This window comes from Silene latifolia, chromosome 9, assembly GCF_048544455.1.
Source record: "Silene latifolia isolate original U9 population chromosome 9, ASM4854445v1, whole genome shotgun sequence".
In the NCBI taxonomy this organism is placed as follows: Eukaryota; Viridiplantae; Streptophyta; class Magnoliopsida; order Caryophyllales; family Caryophyllaceae; genus Silene; species Silene latifolia.
In genome coordinates, this window is record NC_133534.1 from 149,247,768 (window position 1) to 149,269,100 (window position 21,333).

A 21,333-nucleotide genomic window follows, 5' to 3' on the forward strand; every position below is an offset into this window, starting at 1 on the left:
TAGCCCATCCCTTTAGATATCATTTTCATGTCTACCCATTTGTCTTTTGAAGTGTAGTTTTTGGCCCAAGGCTAATCAATGGGAAGTTGTGGGTAAATACCTAATTTAACGAGTTGAAAAAAACGCTGTATGAAAAAAAAACCACCAAACAAACTAGGTTAAATATCCCCATAAAAGAGGGATTGGATCATCCGATCACCGTGATATCTCTTAGACTCTTATTGTATCGGACAACGGGCAACGGAACATAAATTTAAAGTCAACCAAATAATCAAGTTGGTGAACAGAAACGCATTTCAGCCCAACACCTGAGCCGACAAACAATTTCTTTTACATCAGAAACTAATACGGAGTACAATATATACAAAGTTCCACCAGGCTAAACGGAATGCCAAACTAAATACTGCTGATTTATACTGCTAGTGATGTTATACTATATTATATGTACAGAAATTGACAATGAAATTACACCATAAACTCCATCCACAGTTTCTTTTACAGCACCTAAGAAAAGGCTGTCCAATAATAAAAAGTGTGGGCAACCTCAAGCCTCATTATGATGGAGAGCCCTTCCATCCACAGGTCCTCTTACTTCCATTCATTTTCAAGTTCTTTCCACCTTGCAATTTCTTCAAGAGTCTCCCCCGACCCGTAAAGTTTTTATAAAAGGGGGATGACAAATGAGGCTTGGCATTTCCATATTCTAATTATTTACAACTACACTATTGCAAACATGAGTTTGCGCCAATGGGTGATACTGAACTCGGCACCACCATACTCTTATATGATAACTAATATGAGTAATATTCTGCGCGAGTATGGTGCAACTGAAATCCACCACCTTGTGACGCTCAATTTGTCATCTACCAACTGCAATAACGTGTTTACCTTTTTTGATTTAAGAATCAGATCTTCTAACTGCGACTTTTTACAGTTGAGTGAAAGTAGCATGCACATGAGGACGCCAATCAGCAAATGCTAATTAGAATTTTCCAGCAAAAACTTTGCAACAGGAAATTCTGATGTGAAAGCTGGAGGCTTAACATCCATTGGATCTATAGCAGGGATGGCTTTTGATATATCGTCTGTGGAGAATGGTATGCTGCAAGGAAAGAAAATCCCAAGTCATTTGCCAGATACACAATGTTAAGGATGAAGTCCAGTGGAACGCTCCTAAACAATAAAGGTGTATACGATAGGCCATGCCATTAGTTTTTCGTGTTCACTGAGGTGCATAAACTGCAAACGGATTAACAGGGTAGCTGGCAATCTCTGCAAACCCTTTAGGCCCTCATCATAATCACAATCACTATTCCGAACAAGAAAAACACATTAATCAAAAGGAAAGAACTGTGCATGAGACAGTACAGCTTGCACACAATCAAAAAAGTAGTGGCTGAAAAGACCTGAATTTTCCAGTTATGAATAGGTTCTTACAAAGATATTTTCCCTTCCAACAAATTTGTCCTCGTGAATGGATGTTACACAAGCATAAGGCATCCCATTATCTTGTGAATGAGTGAAGTAAATAGTAAACTACTACAGATGAAGCTTGGCACAATACCCATGATGCAAGATTGTCACAACAGTGAACTATAGAAGCGTAAACTTCCAACAGGGGTAAAATAGACCAAGCTCATACAGTGACTGTTTACAGTATTAACTATTAACTGGATATTAGTTGATTCACTATTTACTTCAGTCATTCTTGTGACACTAGATACGTTTCTGGACTAAACTGATCAAGCATACGCGCCACATTACCTAAGATCATCATCCAGCAAAAATGAGTTTGTCGCGAGATTCTGATTGTCTTTATTTAACATTTCCCTCATTTGAGCCACCACCTAACAAATATTAGAAAAAATCACAGCTGATTCAGTGTCAATAAAAAATGTTCTCCAGTCAAGCAGGGAGAAAAATTTATAAGCAGCTGCAGATATCCATGGTATCAGTATGTTACAGTCATTGATAACAATCCGAGGACAATTATCAGATAAATGGTAAATTTAACTGATAATCCCAAGTTCATATCAGAACACGTTTATGATCTCACTTCCCATCTTGAAGATGAATGTAAAAAAGATTGAGAATGCAAACCTCATTTGAGACACTTTGAGTGCCATATTTATCATCCCAGTACATAGTGCTTATTCTGTAGATTTGTCGAACTGTCAATGCCTGCAAATATTAAAAAGACATAAGCCTTACATTAAAGACCAATTTAAGAGGTTTAAGACCTAAACCCAGTTCCACGAGGATAATACATGATTCAAGGAATTGCAAACAATAATTTACCCTACAGGAAGAAAAGAACATTACGACGACAATAACATCACCCTAGTATTGCAAGGACTCCCACAAATGGCAGGATAAGTCGGATGTACACAACCTTACCACGTGTTCGCAACACAGAAAGGCTATCTCCACCTTACCACGTGTTCGCAACCATAAAAGGGTTTTTCTATCCTATGCCCACTAGGCATAGGATAATAAACCAAAAATAGAAAGTATTAAATGATATTTTCATGGGAAATTGTAATATCTCATCAATTTTGCTATCATAATCCACCTCCAAAGAGAAGGAAAGAACCTTACCGGACATAAATCTTGCTTAATTTCCTCCAGTGACTTCTTCCTCTTCTGGTGTATTACCTATGAATATTTTCCACCGGTCAAATCAATAATTAGAAAAATAAACAGAAAACAGTAAACAAAACGAATAGAGCGCTAAAAAGGGAAAAGCCATACCAAAAAACCCACAGCTTGTCTTATATAATTCAGCTCATGCCAGGCAGTCCCTGCAAACTAAATTTGTAGCAGGTAGATGTAATATTAATCACTGTAAACTCTGTTAGGCAAGAAACAGATAAACGTACTGTTTACCTCCTCTGTCGCACTTGCTATCCATTTCTCCAATTCCGCCAAACCAGATTTCACATATTCACCATTTGAAAATGTACAACATTCACGTCGTAGTAAAAGGCTGTGATAAATGAGATTTTTTAGCACGGAAAATACCAAGTCACAGATACATGTACAACAAGCCATTGTCATGAATAGTCGTTGCTTACCTATTGAAAAGCGAAATATTAATGAAAGAGAAAACCTGCGTTATGAGCTTGCGAATAAAATATGAAGGCACCTAAATAATTTTTTAGGGTTAGTAGATGATCAATGCTCATATCGCTCAAAAAAAACAAATATCAACACAAAATCACGCAAAACCAGGACATGAAAAGAAAATATGCACCTTTGCAAACATTAAAAATACATAGGTCAAACTTTAACAGCCTAAAAATGTTGGAACTAATTTCATTCACTTTCTTACCACGGGATTTTGATGATAGTCAGTCATCCACTGCCAATGTTATCGTCACATATGACAATGCAACGAAATGGCAACAAGAAGAGATGGAAGGAGCAAACGTGCTACGAATCGAAAAAGAAACACAAATATAGATGAAAAGAAAATAATGTTTCAAGAGCAACTGTGTAGTTCTACCAAAAACATATTCGCTATTGCAGTCGTAAAAAGTTTAATGAAAATTAAAATCCAGTCTAGTAGAAAAGTTGGTCATGATGAAAATAATAACGAAAACAGCCTACCCCCCCACAATAACACAGAATAGTCATGCAAGACAAGACAATCATTGGTAACAAATTGTAAAAATTGTTAAAATAATTCAACGGGACATGTGATACATGAATAAAGACAACCGACAGGAGAAATATTAGGAAGAATAAAGGTGCTTACATAATTTTTACGTAAGCAATTCATGAGAGAATCCAGGAATCTGATAATGCTATCCCATTGATTAATTGATTGTTGTTGGGATACACCGCCAGGTGATCTCGATGACTTGCCACTACGAACTGTTTTGGGAGCCTAAGAATATTATAAATGTTATCAAAAGTGCACTGGTCAATCTCATGTCATGTTCATCATAACAAAAAAGTATTAAAAATTCATACCTGAATGCATGATACCAACAATGGGGATATTTCTTTCTTCAAATTATCACGAATCAAGCCGAATATCTTTTCCACGGAAGCAGTTAGCTGTTGCTTAAACAAGATAGCTGGATACCTAGCCTCAACATGTGATATGCCATCCTCAAAGCCAATGTACTTCAAAGGAGTTTTTAAACCCTACATATGAGAAGAATTGTTCACCAAGTAGGAGTACAAAGGAGCTGACAGTCTAAACATACAGCCATCTGAATAATGAAGAAGAAGAGCACTAGCTATGCAAGTGACAGAAGATAGAACTATAGAAGGAGATGCAGTGGACAAACAAATAAGGTACCACCAAACTCTGGTAAAGATAGAGGAGTAAAGCTTATATATGCTTCATCCTGAATAAGAAATGAGAACTGACAGCTACCAATGTCTGCATTAATGATAGAATATGCTTTTGCATTACCAACATAATAACGGTGATTAACAAAAATCAAGCTTCTGAGTACATTACTTCCTCCTATTCATGGGAAATGCACCCCATCTTCTTTTTTTAGCATGGTTGACTTCAATTACGCCATGTCCATATTTCATAACTAGTTTGTCGACACTGGTTCCAGTCGCACGGGCAATCATTTGGACAACATTTTGTTTTTTAAGCTGTGCAAAATTAAACACTTGACAGCTACGAGTTTTAAGAAATGGTAGGTTGATAGCTTTTGTCAACATGGTGCCCTATGTTACTCCGACACGGCTTGAAGGGAACGACACGGGTGCATATCCAAGTGTCGGACACGGATATTTTATGAAAAATTGTCAAGTTTTTGGTCTAAAATGAAGTGTCCGAGTGTCATACCAATGTCCAAGGATCGAGTGTCGGACACGGGTACGTGAGCTCATAAAATATCTTATTTTATGAGGGCGACACAAAGAATATAGTCTAATACTCCCTCCTATTCACTAACTTCTTCAACATTAGTTTTGGGGTAGAATTTAATAGTATGATGATATGTGGATATAAATGATAGTAAAGAGAGAGAATGTGGGGTCATAAGTTATTTTAACCACAAATAATAGACAAATAAGGGAAGTGGAAGATCTTTGTGAATTTGCCGTTTTAGGAGATGTGGAAGATCTTAGAGAATAGGAGGGAGTATAACATTATGAGAAAATAGAGGCAGCTTATCAAAAAGGGTGCTTACTTGTGAAAACCTTCCAGTCAGACCAGCAGAACGATTGGATGCAGCACTCAAGAAGCTATTTGACCGCAAACTCCTCTGAAGAATACAAAGAAGTGCTGAGGCATTGGATAACCAATACGGCAACACATCATTCTCATCCCCAGCCTGAATTTTTTTTTTGAAAAAGTCAGTTCTCAAGTTATCATCATATCATAAAACACTGGAACACGATAGAATTATGAAGTAAGATTACACAGACGATGAACGCAAACGATGTAAACCACAGATGCCTTACCTTCAAAGCAGCATTGATGCCCTCAATTATTTGGTCAAAAATTGTTGTCCTTTCTGAATCAAATGCATTCCAGTGCAGAAGGCATTTGTAAATTATGCATGCAGCAACAGGTTTTCCATCTTGGAATCCCATGTTATCTTTGATACATTTGGAGAGGAAAACATTGTTTTCCTGAAAAATAGTTTAAAAAAATCAACAGAAATATAGTTTCAGGTATCAACAAATAGAAATGCCAACAATATGGCCTATGCCTACTACTACTATTAAATCATGATGTCATCTTTTCACCTAATCCAACCAACATTAACCTGATTTACAGTTAATTTAGACGACCGCAAGTCGGATAGACCCTGAGAAGCTGGGGTGTTTTTTCCGGGAGTCGGAGTCTCCTGTAAGAATCACAACTTTCTTTTAGCTTAACTGACAGCTTGAAATAGCAAAAAGCAGTAACAGGCATAACTTACATAGATCGACTTCTTGTCCATATATGGAAGACTTAGTGCACTGGAATACATCTGCTACAAGAAAACAATAGCAACCATCAGTGTTAACCATACAGAGAAAGAAAGAAGTAGACAGTGGTAAACAGGATGAGGAAACTTCCTATCCACACCCACAGCGGCATAATATAACCACGTAAATACATTATACAGAAACTTCATAGTTTAAAATATTCTAAATAGAACATAAATTTTCAGACCTACTACTTGAACCTCTTATTTCATTTTGTCCATAGATGTGAGTAAAGAATGACTAAGAAAAAGGGCTGAAAACTGGCACAGTTTCTTTTAAAGCCACTACCAAAGTTCGTCAACAAGAAGTTTAAAAATACGTCAAGCACCAAATTCAAATGGATACATTAATCTGTGGGCTTAAAGAATACGAACACGATACTTACATCAGAAAATGGCTTAATAAACCCTGGCCGATTGCTTTTGGGGGTCAGGCTCAATGCCTTTTGCCGTAACACAAGATTTTCATTCTCTAAATTTGACATCTTCTCTTCCATACTAATAAAACAATATCACAAAGAAGTTAAAAGACAGTGATGCAGAAAAGCCTAACTGATAAGGTATTAACACATCAAACTTTCTGACTTGGACGGAACTAGAAAATTTTCATTAGTAATAATGTTTACGATTTGTCACAAAAATGTGAATAGTCAGTAATTAGAAGAAAGACAATCCCGTGTTGTGTATATAGAGTACACCTTTTTAAGTTCTGCTGAAGCTGTTCGCACTTTTGTTCAACCTCATGTAACTTTTGGATAGAATGGTCATTCTCTTTCTGTGCCCTGCTGAGCTCAGCCTCCAGTACTAAATTTTTCTTCTCCATGCTTTCCAAAGAACTCTATATATTGATGTACCAGAACGTTTAGTGAAAGAGCAAATATTAAAAATAAAAAACAAAAATAAAAAGTGATTCAGGCTGAGAGAAATATAACTACTGCAAAAAAAAATCTTCTGACAAGATTTAATACTAATTAAGGGACACAACGGGGGTGACGCCCATGCAAAAAATGTATCATAGAGGTGATGCCTATTTACAAAAAGACTCCAAGGGGTGACGCCCTAAATGTGTTATTGTGTTGCCCATACACAAAACTAGAGATGGAAACTTATGCTCTTAAAAAATCACCAGTAATCTTATCTGCAAAAATAACTACTGCAAAGTTGACAAGGATCATAAAGAGAAACTAGTGACTAGATCCTGAAATTTTGATTGGACAGGTTTGAAGGAACTCCAGCAAATATTCAATGTCCGACAAAATGAAATGATGTGGCACCTCATCTGTCCAATTAACAGCCATAAGAAGCAACATGGAACCACATCCACGCGAAAAGACAAAAGGTTGAACACATTTGTAGAAGTCCATATGCCCATCCACGTTCAAAATTATAAGATATAATCAGCAACATATAGACAACAACAACATTGCAGCAACATATACATACCTTCAAAATATTATTTTCTCTCTTGTAATCTTCAACATTGACTATACGCTTTTCCAACTCATCTTTCTCTTTCACCGATACGCCCAGGTTACTCTGAAGCACTTCATTAGCTTTGCACTGCTTGAGGTTCTCTGACTTAGCTTCCTTCAATTCAATACTGACAGCTTCCAAAATTCTGTGCAATTTCCTAATTTCTGCCGTTTTGGTCTCCTCATTTGACATCTGCATTAGGTGTTAAAAATTTCTCAACCCTCATGATAAGACAATGCCACAGAAGAGCTTCCAAAAAGAGTATACATCAATCTAGCATAATAATTTAAGTTCAGTCAATCTCCATGAATATCACTTCTAGAAGACATTCTTGCATAATAAATTCCCTAAATTTTAAATATGCAATTCCTCTATTCAGAACAGATATTTTCATAAAGCACAAGTTGACAATTTGTTCACTTGCACTTCCAACTACACAATACAAAGCAAACAAGTTGAAAAGTTTTTTACTTGCACTTCCAAGTATCAAAGAGGATACTTGCAAAGCAAAAGTTTGATACCTTGTCAAAATAGAATGTTTGTAAGAGAATGAAACACATTCTCAATGAAAAAACATTGACTTAATGCCATTGGGAATGGCTGAACCCACTATTTGAGAAATTTTGTGAGAAATTTTGTGGTTCATGCCCTTGTAACGTCAGCAGGTTATAGGATTAGATAAATTTAGTACTCAAGTAGTTGAGTACACTTAATTAACAAAATATTTAACAAGAGCAAATAAAACCACTAAATAATTATGTTAGGATAATCATACAATGTTAACAATGTTATCCCTGTGTCTCTAGCACTCCCATAGTCACGCACTCACACCGTGGTCGAAGGGTCATATGTATGTGGCCTTATCCCTATTCTGACAACTATCAATGAAGAACCAGAGGAAGCACCAAAATAATTCTCACTGGAAGAGTGAAAGTCCCCAACCACACACCATGTAAGGTCCTGATCAATCAGCTCATCCTAAAATAGCAGCTGATGAAAATAGATACGAAGGAGAACAGATATAGGCAACAACATCCAGAACCAACCCGCATATAAGCTACAAAATCACGAATAATACCCGTAATCTTTTCTCCAACTCAAATCGCAACGAGATATCGTCAAGCTGCTTTTCAAGTTTACTCTTAGCCATTCGCAAGGCACCAGCTTCATTAGCCTCCTGAATACATAAAATTACACAAGAAAAGTGAACTAAGAGTTCAAAGCAAAATGTTCAGAATTTTTAATAAAATGCACCAAAGGTAAGGAATTTCAAAAGGCATAACCTTATGACCCATTGACCCCTACCGGTGCAATATAGTTCTATACCCAATCAAATTGTGCTGGGTATTAAGAAAGAACTATGTATGCTTGGTATACCTAAGAAAGTCAGGTCAAACACAAGGTTTATATAGAAAGTATATCTTAAGTCTTGACCCTCTGAAAGTTTCAAGCATTGAAGCTTTCAAGTAAATAAGAGACAGTCGGGATTGAAACAATTGGATGGGTCACACACCCTATAATTACAATGGCCACTAAATCTATAGAAACTAAATCTTCCACATTCATATACATAACATCTCAAATGTTACTGACAATACTCAATGATGTCAATTTCACAAGTTACTCCGTATTATTTTTAATATCCCTTTTCTCATCTGTATGCCTCTCATACAACATACCTTCTCTCTATCCTTTTCATACTAAGTGCACATTATGTCTCTATACAGAGAGCTCCATACAAAACTATGCATCGAGCATGTTGATATACAATCTGCAAATGGAAATATAAATGGTGTGGAACTACGCTACAGGATGCTCAATTCGTACTGGATGCGATATCTCCAATTGCCAAAGCCATTTATGTATTGCTCATCTCTACCACCCACTACTTCCACAAGGGCTGAAAACATTATAATAAAAAAATAAATTTCGCATCTCAAAGCTACAGTTATCTTTCGTGTTCAGAATCTTGTTATTATCCTTCCAAATTAGTGAAAATCTTTGATTAACAAAGAAAGCAGCCACCTCCAGCATATTCTAGACAACTACAAAGTTGTCCATCTATCAAACTACTCACCAACACTTTACGTAAGCCAGTTACTTGATTATATATTATCTAGCTATATGTCTATGGAGAAAAACATGAATGCACCCAATGGCACTTGAAAATTACTATGTTTTGCGCAAGATTGTCGAGTGCAAAACTACAAACAGAAATATTTTCAAAGGATGATAGCATGCATTCAGTACGCCAAACTATAAAAAAATGTTAAAAACATACTTGCTTAAGCTTTTTAAACAACTGTTTTGCAACTTTGCGCCTCCAAAGACACTGTATTGCAATAACAGATTTATGATGTTGACGGAAAGCTGATTGAACCTTGAACATTCTCCATTGAGCCTAAAGAATACAGAAAAAACAAGATTGTCAGCATCAGGTGTAATTTTGACAATAAAACACCACTGAGAAAATCTGGCACCTAGCTAATCACAAGCAGTTCCCGAACATCGTCAACAGAATAATTGGAATTTTCATCGATATGACCGAGTTAATAATTACTACTCGTGATAAACACAAATTGAAATGAACAGAAAAGATAATTATCCAATCACTTTGCATACTCGATAATAAGTATTTTACAACAACAGTCTTAACCCCAAAATGATATGGGGTTGGTTAAGATGAATCATCATTTGAAAGCGTCGATGACAGGTAAAAAAATGAGAAAAGAAGAAAGATATGAACATAATAAAAACCCCTACAAAAAGTAGTTGATATACATGTATATGAGGTCAATTTGTTGCATTAGTTTATACTATTTCAGAAACAAAAGTTTAAAAACTAATGCTCATAGCATAGAAAAGAAGTAACCTGGATCACCATGGCAGCTCTGCGTCTCTTGTCAAGCATAAATCTTTGTCTAGCAAAGAAACCACGTATGCAAGACTGAAGAACGATAGCTGATCTGCACTGCTGTAGATATGAACTTTTCACAAGCCATCCACGAATATATGTCTGCAAAGAGACAGCAGCAACTGTCTCTTTCTTTTCTGTAAACATTCTCCTCCCGAGGCAACCTACAGACATGCAAAGTTAGGATCGGGTCGATGCAATAGATTTTTGTAACTGATGCTCAATAGTATACTGGAGTTGAAATTTTAAGTTTAAAACAGTTCACAGCATGGTGAGAATGTACCTTCTTAAACAACCCAAACAAGTCAGAAATGAAAAAGTAACATCAAACAGTAACAATGAAATTATATGAAGTTTAATCCAAAGAAACTGGCAAATTAAGAACTGTATCGTGATATAATAAACCGTAAAGTGATTATCAGGAGACTTCATGCTAGGATACAAAACTGAGGAATTGCTACTGAACAAATACAAGAATCTATATTATTTAAAAACACAAGACATGAAATTATAATAGATACCAAACAATGAAGCAGTCGGAACAAGCAAATTTGTAGATCAAAAGGAAGACGACTGTCTCATCATATGATAGATAACGATGAACTGAATCATAAAGAAGAATAACTTAAAGACTCATTGTCCTCCTCTTTGTTTTCTTCCCATTTCAATATGACACAACTCTTAAGAAATGAAGTATAATAATATACGAGTAGTACAATGCAAGTGGGAAAAGAGAATACATTAAGTAGGGAATGCAGTATAATATTAATAAGGAATTACGTTTTCACATACGGACTTTACTCTTTCACAATTCACATACACTTTTTCATTAACTTTGCATATCATACCCTTTTCTTAAACCTACACAAATAAGCCTTATATGTACCTTTTTCCCTAAAAACGAATCTAATTGCTCTAAGAACTTGATTGATGGATTGTTATTCCCCAATTAATAATTTAGTTGTTTAGCAATTATTAATATGTTTTGTTGAAATTATTGTGGTTTATCAATTAGTGAAATTAATATGTTTAGTTGTTTATCAATTATTTTCAATTAGGGTTTATGATTGTGTCAAGGCAAATGTTGAGTAAAATCACATTATTATGCCAGACGTGTGAATTAGTGAATATGAGCTTAAATTGTGTGGTGTGCTTTGTTGTTGCTATTGCTTTTTCATTGTGTGTTAAATGCTGTAGTGATTTATCTAACACTTCTAGAGAATGTTCGAGGTGTGAGGTCCAAATTCACTATTTTGGCTTTCTTCCGAACGACGGTGTAATGAATATTGATCTATAAAATTAGCTGGCTGCTTCAACTGTGAAGCAATGATGCAATGCTAAACACAGATTTATATCGTGCTATTATGAAACAATTTCTTTGTATTGTTGACAACGGGCTAAGGCGTACTCAAACAAAGGGGAAGCCGAGGCGACCGGGTCATGGTTGGCTGGAGAACGGGTTGGCTGGAGTAAGGATGGACGAAGTGGGTTGCCGGAGGGAGGTGAAGGGAAGAGAGATGAAAAAAATCAACTGGGTGAGGGAGGGAAAAAAATGGCAAGGGTATAACTATAAAATGCGTATGTGAAAGAGTAAAATGCGTATGTGAAAAAGCACAACCGGAATTACTTTTTCACATACGGATTTTACTCTTTCACATACACTTTTTCATTTACTTTCCATATCATACCCTTTTTTACCAGTTCATAGACTATACATCTGAGGTAGTACCTCTTATTGTTTATTTTCCGAGTTTTATTTTAAAGTTTTTGAGTTCTGCTTCAGTATAAAGTTTTTGAGCATATTACCTAAAACATTACACTAAAAAAATATAATATTGCTCAAAAACTATATTTATAAATGGTAATATGCTCAGAAAAAATGTGTATATGCTCAAAAACTACAGGTCTGAGGTACTACCTCAGATGTATAATCCTTTTTCTCCTTTTTTACTAAACATAAACAAATTAACTCTTCTAGATATCTTTTCCCTAAAATCGAATCTAATTGCTCTAAAACTTGAACAATGGACCATACTATATGTACCTTTTTCCTAGATAGATGATGTTGCGGGGAACCCATCATCATCCCCTTTAATTGTTGATTTATTATGTATGATATGAGTATTGCTCTAATGAAATTGGCCAGATGCCGTTTTCTAATGTCTCATTCCACAGTAGCGAGGACACCAGTGGACCCTGCAAGTGATATTAACAATCTAATGGAGGGTATGTGCGAAAATTGATCCTTGATTAATCTGGAAACTTCGTCTATTGTACTATCTGAATCATTATTTGTGAGTTTAAACTGAAACCCTAGTTCATATAAGCCAAATTAATTTCTGGGCAGTGTGTTTAATTCCAAGCAAACGGCACAAATACCAATTCCGCATTAACGGAGTGGGTCACCGGAGGGAAGGGAATGGAAGGGAGATGAAAAAAAAAACAATTGAGTGAGGGAAGTAAAAAATGACATGGGTAAAATTGTAAAAAGCGCATGTGAAAGAGTAAAATCCGTATGTGAAAAAGTACGACCCATTAATATAGTACAATGTAAGAGGGGCTAGTGTTTTTTTTTTGGGTATTTACAATGTAAATGGGTATTTGGCTGAAAGGTAGGGGCTAGTATCAAACCAAAAAAGAAAGTTCTCAAATGGGACGAAAACCATGAAAATTACTTGAAGGAAATATGGGAGAAAACTGCAAAGAGAAGGGAGTAGTATTTAGTAAAATACGAAATAACCTCTACAGTATGCTTGAACAGACAGTGCAGCCGCCCGAGTAGATTTAAAATCTCTACGTGCTATATAAGTTTTCAAACGACCCTGGACAAGCCTAGCAGCAGAATCCAAAACCTCGGTCCTTCGGGCATCTAATACACCAATTTGACCAGCTCGAAGAAAAACTTTAGTCTTCCCTAACTGGTAGAAAAAGGAAAGAAAGGAAATGAATCAGTAAATGAAGGAAAACAATTAACCCAGTAAAACAGTGTCCATCTCTAACGATGTTATGAGTAAATAAAAGTTGCCAAAAAATTCCAAGAAGAAAAAAAGATAAGCACAAAATGACATCTTTTCTCCACCAAAAACAATACAACAGTAACGAAATTATCTCAATGGCTAAAAAGCACCGCCAATTGGCCAGAGTATAGGGGGACGGATGTACGCAGCATTGCCGCTGTGATGGATGACTCATAATGAAAATTGTGAACCTTTCCAGCGCTCCATTCGCTTCACGGAAAAAGATTACACAAAACACCTTTTCAGTGATCCATTCACTTCTCGAAAAAAAAAAATAGTGCTTCCATTGAGCATAGGCTCGCATTTCTACCACAGTTCATCTACAAACGAATTAAATAATTCACAGGCACACCCAAATCCTTTGCACCATTTTTGACAGCTGGTTCTTCCCAGGGCATGCACGAATATGGAAGACGGAAGGATGTGCTCAACAAAGTTACATATTTTTTTTTGGTAGAATACAAAGTTACATATTTTCAAAGATAAATAATGCAAAACTGAAACCCGTGCTTAATAATACTAACCAACTGAACAAATGAAATAGATTGTTAAATTACATAGCAATTAAGAACATACTTGAAAATTTTCCAGTTTCAACTTCTGCAAGATTTTAAGTGTAATGGTCTTCTCATCAACACTGTCATATATTGACGAATGGCATCAGTGTGTATAGCAGGACATTCAAAGCATACTACTCAGAAGAATTAGCAAGATCACTTGCAAGTAATTCTTATAAAATATTGCATTAAACACTGAAGTCACGACTTTGTTTACAAACGGCAATAGAGGTACGGTATATTAAAACATTCACCAATTCACCCTTGGAAATCAAAATGTATGAGATATTTTCTCCACCATAAGAGACTTTTGCTTCATTTAAGAACATTCACCTATATCCACAGACTCATGAACAAAAGAACAAAACGAACGCAGACAACAAGGATGCATACACTTGAGGGATATAATTAACTCCATCGCAATTAACAACATAAAACGTATCTACTTTAGAAATCTTTTAACTGGAGAATCAGAATATAATTTACGACAACCTTCCATCCATAACATCTGGCACAATAATTCCAAAACGATCTGCAAATTCCGCATAAGTTCGTCGAGTTGGGTAACCAGCTAGACTAATCCTTATAGCCTCCAGAACACCCTGCATACAGCGAATACTCTAAGCCACTTCAAATTATTACATATGAAATGTAAATGTGCAGTCAATCAGTTGCAAACCCACATAGAGATCATCACTGTAAACTATAAATATCAAGCACAGCAGCAAGACAGTTGTAACTACATAAAAACAAGTCAGCAGACGATATAGATTTTTTAAGAAGTGTGTGGACATGAATTTGGAAGTGATCTCAAACTTCATAAAAGTAGAATTAACTGAGATTCTTCGCATCACACCCCTTGTTTTTTCATGATTTTCCACATATCAGTGAACCTCTCATAAATTATATATAAGCAGATCAAACATGAGGTCAAGTGTCAATTTTCATACTTGAGTAGCCAAACATGATAAAATGATGTTGGCCCGGACATTTCGTATTTTCCTAACATTTCAAAGAGGTGGCCCCACTTGTACAGTGGTTGCCAAAGAACAGGCCCAATGGGTTGTGCTGAAGGAACACATGTAGCACATAAATCATTAATAAAAAAAAAAAAAAAACTGCCATAGACATCAATAACTTTCCAAAAATAGGTAACAGAAAAAACACCCCACTTATGAAATTCCCAAGACACAATTTTGTTAGGCTATTCAGAAACAGCAACATCTCTATGTTTTCAACACTGGTAGGAGTTTGTACATCCAACACAGAACCTTTGAGGCATAGGGCATTCTATTGTTGGTTTAAGATACACCCACAGTTCAGTGTTGTTTTTAAAGTGATTGCACCCACAAACAAAATGTTTCTGGTTTATTTAGTTTATTCTCGTTCCAAGTTTTCTTCAGACGTGTTGCTCCAGTGTACAGTATCCAACTTCTATTCTCCAAAAAAATCCAACAAGCAAGACCAAAGCAACCAGCAAAAGATACTAACATAGTTGGTTAATATGCATTTCTTAAGCAATATGAGAGTCAAATTAAAGAACATACTGAAGTAGATAAAATAAATTAAAAGTAAAAATAGGGAATGAGGCACTAAACATAATTGAGTAGCAAATAAGTATATCGGAGGTGACTAACCCCGCAACGCAACTGGTGCAAGATACTCCGATTCTCAAAGATATGAGGCCGGTTTACAGAATTGGGCTTAATACAACGAACATAGTGAGGTTCTGTACAGTTAAGAGTCTCCATAAGCGCTTGAAGTTGTTGCTAATAAGCAAGAAAGAAAAAAAAATCGTTAGAAGACTGAATAACATAATACATCATCACAATAGGTTGAAATTTCTTTGTTTTTTTACACGGAAATTTATTGGTGTGAGTGAAAACCAAAGTTGCTGTTTTCATTCAGGAGGAAAAACAGAAAATACCAAAATTTATTCGAATGGCGAATAGCATACAGCCAACATGCTCATACATAAGTCATTTATACTCCGTATCTTTTAGCAAGCCATTTATATAATACATGAATCAAACTTGCACACAGAGCAACACACTCTTATCAACGCACTACTAACCTTTATTCTGCCAAACTAACTCAAAAATGGGTCTAGAATGGCATGATATGTTTTTATTCACGAAAATCCAAATTTCATTAAATTATATATTTCATACATCAACAAATTATTCCCATCTAGTAGCATAAGAAAGATATAGGCCACCTTGATACCTACATTGCAACCATCAACAGAACAATTATACCTGACAACTTTACATATCTAGGCATCTAGCAACATAACAATTCACTGAAAACTGAAACATCTGTCCAGACAAAACTAAAGAAGGCAGGTGAAGACATAATACTCAGAACTCAGAACATTTAATAGTAACCATCAATTACCATGCTACTTTAGGACCACCATGAATGACATGGGAACTGAAAATTCTAAGATTATTGTGCAACAACAACCGCCTCTAACTCAGACTGAAAATCATTAGAGTTTTACCAACTCTTCATGAGAGGGTGTGCTTGCATAGTTGCATAGCTAAACACGAAACTAACGTTTTAAAAAACATGGCGTACCTTGAATCTAGAGGACACGGAAGAGAACTTGTATGATGAACGTGATGTCTCCTCGGATATTGAGGGGAAAAGATCAGCAATTAATGGGCACTTAGAAGAAGACAAGACATTGCAGTGCTCCACAACAACATAATCACGGTTCTTGTCAAGAAAATATTCTGTTTGATAATTAACCTAAAACATAAATCAACTTGTCACATGGAGTGGTAAACTTGCAGCAAAGCACAATCTGACAATAAAAAAACAACATTACTCAAGTACAGACATACCTTGCCAGCGTAATGAGAAAGACCAAAATCTGTTTGTGAAAATTTCGCCCTCTCCAGCCTTGGGTGTGACGGAAAATTCTGGAAAAGCTTGTTTGCAAATGTTTCATGGGTTGATTTTGGGAACATGCTAATTTTTTAAGAAAATTTAATGAGAATAATACACACTTAAATAGATATTTGAACAAAGCTAGAACCATAATGTCTTAAAACATACCAGGCCTCATCCAAAAGAGCGATTATTCCAATTGGTTTCTGGGAGACAAATGCATATAAAACCATAAGGAAAGCCAGTTGTGTACTGTTGCAGGGGAGATTAAGGCTTGCAAAGAGACTAGTCTAACTGTCTAAGACAGGAAAATTCTGTAACACCACAAGAAAACGTAGTGCAGCAATCCAGTGTAAACCATTGTTTTGACGCTTTTAGATATAGAGACCCATCACGAGACTCGTAAATGCACTGTCCTAACTTTTGCTTTCCTGCTATTCATGATATCACAGACTGACTTATAACATGAACAAGCACGGTGAACTAGATGTACAACAACATTTTCCTGGTGCCTCAAAAGCTCCCGTCTATGACAAGGTAAGGGTGTCAAACATTCAGAAACTTACTCTATGTAAGAGCATAGAGAGGTTGATTCTGGATGTATGATCTTTTACTTTTAGACATAAGTAACGCACAATTTAATGAGTCATTTTGATTTGCCTAACTACAATAAGAACAAACAATTGCTTAATGATTATTCTAAATATGAACTGTCATTCTATTGGTGGCTGCTCTCTGCAATAGTCATTAATGTTGTAATTGCCATTAGCAAGAAGTCAAGACAGACAGAAAGATATCACTATAAGGAAACAAAATATATAACTACTTGCCACGAAGGTAAATCTATGGAGATCTAATGCAGAATTGCCAACGGATTAATTACCCAAAAAAATGAGCATGCTTTCATGGCTTAAAAGACTTTCCGCAAGTAAGCGACCAGCCAGCTAGGAAACTGGCTTTTAATGCATACATGTGAAAATTTTCGATACGTGATAATATCAATGCAGACATGTGAACTCATGTCCTAGTGTCCTGCGCCTGGCTCATATGTGTCAGAACGTTGCAGTTGAAATTATTCAGAAAATACTATTAGCATTTAACTATGGGCCAACTTAAAAACATAATAAAATTTATAGTTGAGTAGTCGTGTAGATTCTTTTATTCTGGGTTTGCCGGTTTGGTGCTCGTTGAGGTGGGATGGGACAAACTAGGTAAAATGGATCACCCATTATAATTTCTCTAATCATAACTACAATGCTGAGAATGATGCTTATCTGAGGGTAACCACCAACAGAATAAATAACTATTGTAGTGAAAGACAGATAAATAACATTAAAATTTTCAAAGCAAGAAGCAACAAATTTTAAATGGAAAGCAAACAGGCACCTTCTCAATTAGATCAAGGACATCCTGATTGTCAACAAATTCAATATAACTCCAATTAATCTCTTCTTTGTTATACTCTTCCTGCTCCATCTTGAATACATGCTGGAATTGACTAAAAGAAGTCAGATATTAAAGTGCCAAAGGCTCTTCACCATAAATGCATGGAAGATTCAAGTTTATCATGCACCTCATTGAAGTGCTGTTGAAGTTTTTCATTTGCAAAGTTGATGCAAAACTGCTCAAAACTGTAAAAACAAAACGTAGAAGATAAGCATGCATGAAGACTTGGAATCTCCATCCCAGACCAAAATAGAAAAGTAAAACAGCTAAAGAAGTCAGGTGCAACAATCAATCCCAAAACAGAAACAAAAGGGAAGAAAATTCAAATCACAAAAATAAAAAAAAAAATAAAAAAAACTCGTAGAAAAGAGCAACATTAACAATAATAAGGGAGCAGACTAAATAATGAGCATGATTCTGCAAGCTTAAAGCAAGGTAAACTTGTATTAATACATTAAACAGTCACTTAACAAGAAGGTGAATGCCCCCACCGCAAGCGTCTATGTTGAAATTTAGCAATAGAATTTCATAGCACATCTTACAAAGTAAGTTCGTAGACAAAAGGACATACAACTACAAGATTGCTGTATGCCCATATAAATATAGATAGCATCATGGTTTAAAATCTCGGCTGATACATCTCCCATCGTCCGAGATGTATCCGTGTCGGAGGCACCTGATACGAGATATCCCGATATGTATCGGGTAAATTTAAAATAGGAAAAAGTCGGCCAAGAAGACAAATTTATGACATGTATCGGCCAACTCAGTCCAATACAGACCGCGAATAACCCGAGATGACCAAGTTATAACTTGTATCGGCCAAACTTTGTAATGAAAAACACTATAAAAATTGTAAAATATTGGTCAAATGTATTATTCTAATAGATTTAATCTTAAATTTATATGAAATAGACAATAGATGATAAAATATCTACAAAAACTTCTAAAATAAATATCACCGCGATAACCGCGACGTAGGAGTCAAGGATAAATTCCACGACACTGTTACCGTATCGCGACAGATACCACGAGTTTAAATCGTGGATAACATAGAACGTAATTGCCTCTACAAAACTATATTGCAAAACATCACAACAAAATAAGCTACCTGTTGTGCTTAAAGCACTCAAAGCCATATATATCCAAGAGTCCTATCTGCACACGAGAAGTAGGATCCTGTCCGACAGATTTATTGATCTTTTCGACAAGCCTGACATAATTGACCAAATAGAATATGAAGTTATATTATAATTTAAAAACGATGGCTTTTTAGGATCTAACTCTTGGAAATGAATCATACCAATCAAACAACCGAGAATAGACTGTCTTTGCTAAAGCATCCCGGCTAGCAATAGCAGCGTGACAATCTAGAGCTTTGACTATGGTTCCCTCACGAGTTTGAATTGAACGTGTACACAGCGACGAAAGTAAAAGATTTACATCACACCTACAAAAAATACAGTCATTAGCATTATAAACTGTCCTTTGAAGACACTGATGATATGCTTTAACACACTTATCATTCGTGAGATCCAAAAATAACAGAGATAGCTTGGCGGGTCACATATCAGGGAAAAAAGCATTGTGCATTTGTGCTAATAACAATCACACTAACAATAACTAACGTCTGAAAAAAGCTACGAAAAATTCCATAATGGAACTTACATAAAAAGTTCAGCAACCATCTGAAGATGGCAGCTAGATTTTTGATCCTTAATTTTTGAAGAGTCATGCTCCTTTCCGGGGGAAAATTCCACATTCCCCAAGTGCAGAATACCAGCCAGTGTGCGAAAAATTGCTTCCTAATGAATAATAGGCTTATTAAATTGCTAACATACAGCAACGAGAGCTCAAAATTTTAACTAGAATACAATCATACCTGCTCAGTGTCGCTTATACCAACAATAGTCATTGCTCTTCTTGTTTTGATGTATTCATCTGCATTGCTTACCCCTTCCAGTTCATATGTCTTACTTTGATTTAAATAGTGGAACTGGCTTGGATCTTCTAGCTTGTATCTCTCAGAATTCTGATTACAAGTGCGAAGAAAATTATAAAAACCATAAAACATCATGTAGGCAATGCAGAGACCACATGAAGTGATTGAGAGCCATGACCACGTAATTTACTGGCAGAAAGAGGAGTTCTCATTGATCCTTAATGAGAAATACATATAGTTTTTATCCAAATGGAGAATATTTAATTGAGGCTAACGATATCACAAGCACACGTATAAAGAGACCCAGGACAGGAGCATGAAAAAAGTCGGGTTAAAGTGAGGGTTAATCAAAACAATATTTGAGGATAACCAGAATGAGCAAGTAGACTGAGGTTAAGTAAAATAGACAATGGTGTGAGAGACTTCGAGCACGAATACATATCCAGGAATACAGTCCATTTCAAGTGACAAATACACGGCCATATTGCATTCATATCTCACAACATATCGAATGGCAAACAAGTATTTTAAATTTTACAGATTTGAAAAATACCTCCCCTGACGCGCAGAGTTGATAAAAGCAGTGATAATTTCTTTCAGGATCAGTTATCTGCACAACACGAGATCGCTCTAAAAGGTATGTCCTAATTGCAGCACCAGATATTCTACCATTCATGTCAAACTGAATCTCAACAAATTTGCCAAAACGACTGCAGCAAAATAAAAAGGCATTAAGCACAGGTAAAGAAATGATAGGCACATATAGGTACATACAAACACATTGAAAAGCAGCTGTATTGTAACAACAATTATAAAATAATATATCAATCAGGCCAAAAACCATACAAAGATAAAGCAGAAACCCCTGGATCTCAACCCAAACACACTGAGCCTTATACGAAATTTATCACTTCCTTTATCTGTTCTCAGGCGTAACAAATTGACGGTAGGACTACCTATGAACCCTTGCATCGCTTTGGAAATCACGCTCATCTAGAAATATCATAATCACACTTGACATCATGAACATCAGAAACAAACTTTATTACAGAATCCTTTTTCGCTCTTCAAAGAGAAAACTCCTAAAGGTCCCAGCATCAACACAAGACAAGATAAACCACAATAGGGAAGAGAGATCACA

General features: G+C 35.9%; 1 protein-coding gene across 2 annotated transcripts in view; it reads right to left on the minus strand.

Annotated features, from left to right (window-relative positions):
- Positions 1-271: 271 nt before the first annotated feature.
- The window catches only part of LOC141600148 (myosin-15), a 32,869-nt gene continuing 11,807 nt past the window's right edge, over positions 272-21,333 (minus strand). Inside the window, exons 6-38 of one of the 2 annotated variants that reach the window (XM_074420334.1) lie at positions 20,746-20,902; positions 20,133-20,282; positions 19,919-20,055; positions 19,554-19,700; positions 19,362-19,463; positions 18,378-18,435; positions 18,191-18,292; positions 16,973-17,010; positions 16,759-16,885; positions 16,490-16,663; positions 15,547-15,678; positions 14,402-14,511; positions 13,929-13,989; positions 13,076-13,253; positions 10,294-10,499; positions 9,703-9,822; positions 8,500-8,598; positions 7,392-7,613; positions 6,647-6,786; positions 6,335-6,446; positions 5,901-5,951; positions 5,745-5,825; positions 5,437-5,607; positions 5,163-5,306; positions 3,976-4,152; positions 3,758-3,889; positions 3,075-3,145; positions 2,887-2,986; positions 2,752-2,808; positions 2,599-2,655; positions 2,101-2,181; positions 1,765-1,847; positions 272-1,102 (exon numbers count right to left, since the gene is read on the minus strand). In XM_074420334.1, the coding sequence (XP_074276435.1) occupies positions 979-1,102; positions 1,765-1,847; positions 2,101-2,181; positions 2,599-2,655; positions 2,752-2,808; positions 2,887-2,986; positions 3,075-3,145; positions 3,758-3,889; positions 3,976-4,152; positions 5,163-5,306; positions 5,437-5,607; positions 5,745-5,825; positions 5,901-5,951; positions 6,335-6,446; positions 6,647-6,786; positions 7,392-7,613; positions 8,500-8,598; positions 9,703-9,822; positions 10,294-10,499; positions 13,076-13,253; positions 13,929-13,989; positions 14,402-14,511; positions 15,547-15,678; positions 16,490-16,663; positions 16,759-16,885; positions 16,973-17,010; positions 18,191-18,292; positions 18,378-18,435; positions 19,362-19,463; positions 19,554-19,700; positions 19,919-20,055; positions 20,133-20,282; positions 20,746-20,902 (3,901 nt within the window). In that variant the 3' untranslated portion in view covers positions 272-978. Of the gene's footprint in view, positions 1,103-1,764; positions 1,848-2,100; positions 2,182-2,598; positions 2,656-2,751; positions 2,809-2,886; positions 2,987-3,074; positions 3,146-3,757; positions 3,890-3,975; positions 4,153-5,162; positions 5,307-5,436; positions 5,608-5,744; positions 5,826-5,900; positions 5,955-6,334; positions 6,447-6,646; positions 6,787-7,391; positions 7,614-8,499; positions 8,599-9,702; positions 9,823-10,293; positions 10,500-13,075; positions 13,254-13,928; positions 13,990-14,401; positions 14,512-15,546; positions 15,679-16,489; positions 16,664-16,758; positions 16,886-16,972; positions 17,011-18,190; positions 18,293-18,377; positions 18,436-19,361; positions 19,464-19,553; positions 19,701-19,918; positions 20,056-20,132; positions 20,283-20,745; positions 20,903-21,333 lie in introns of both variants that reach the window. The other variant, XM_074420333.1, reaches the window with a different exon arrangement.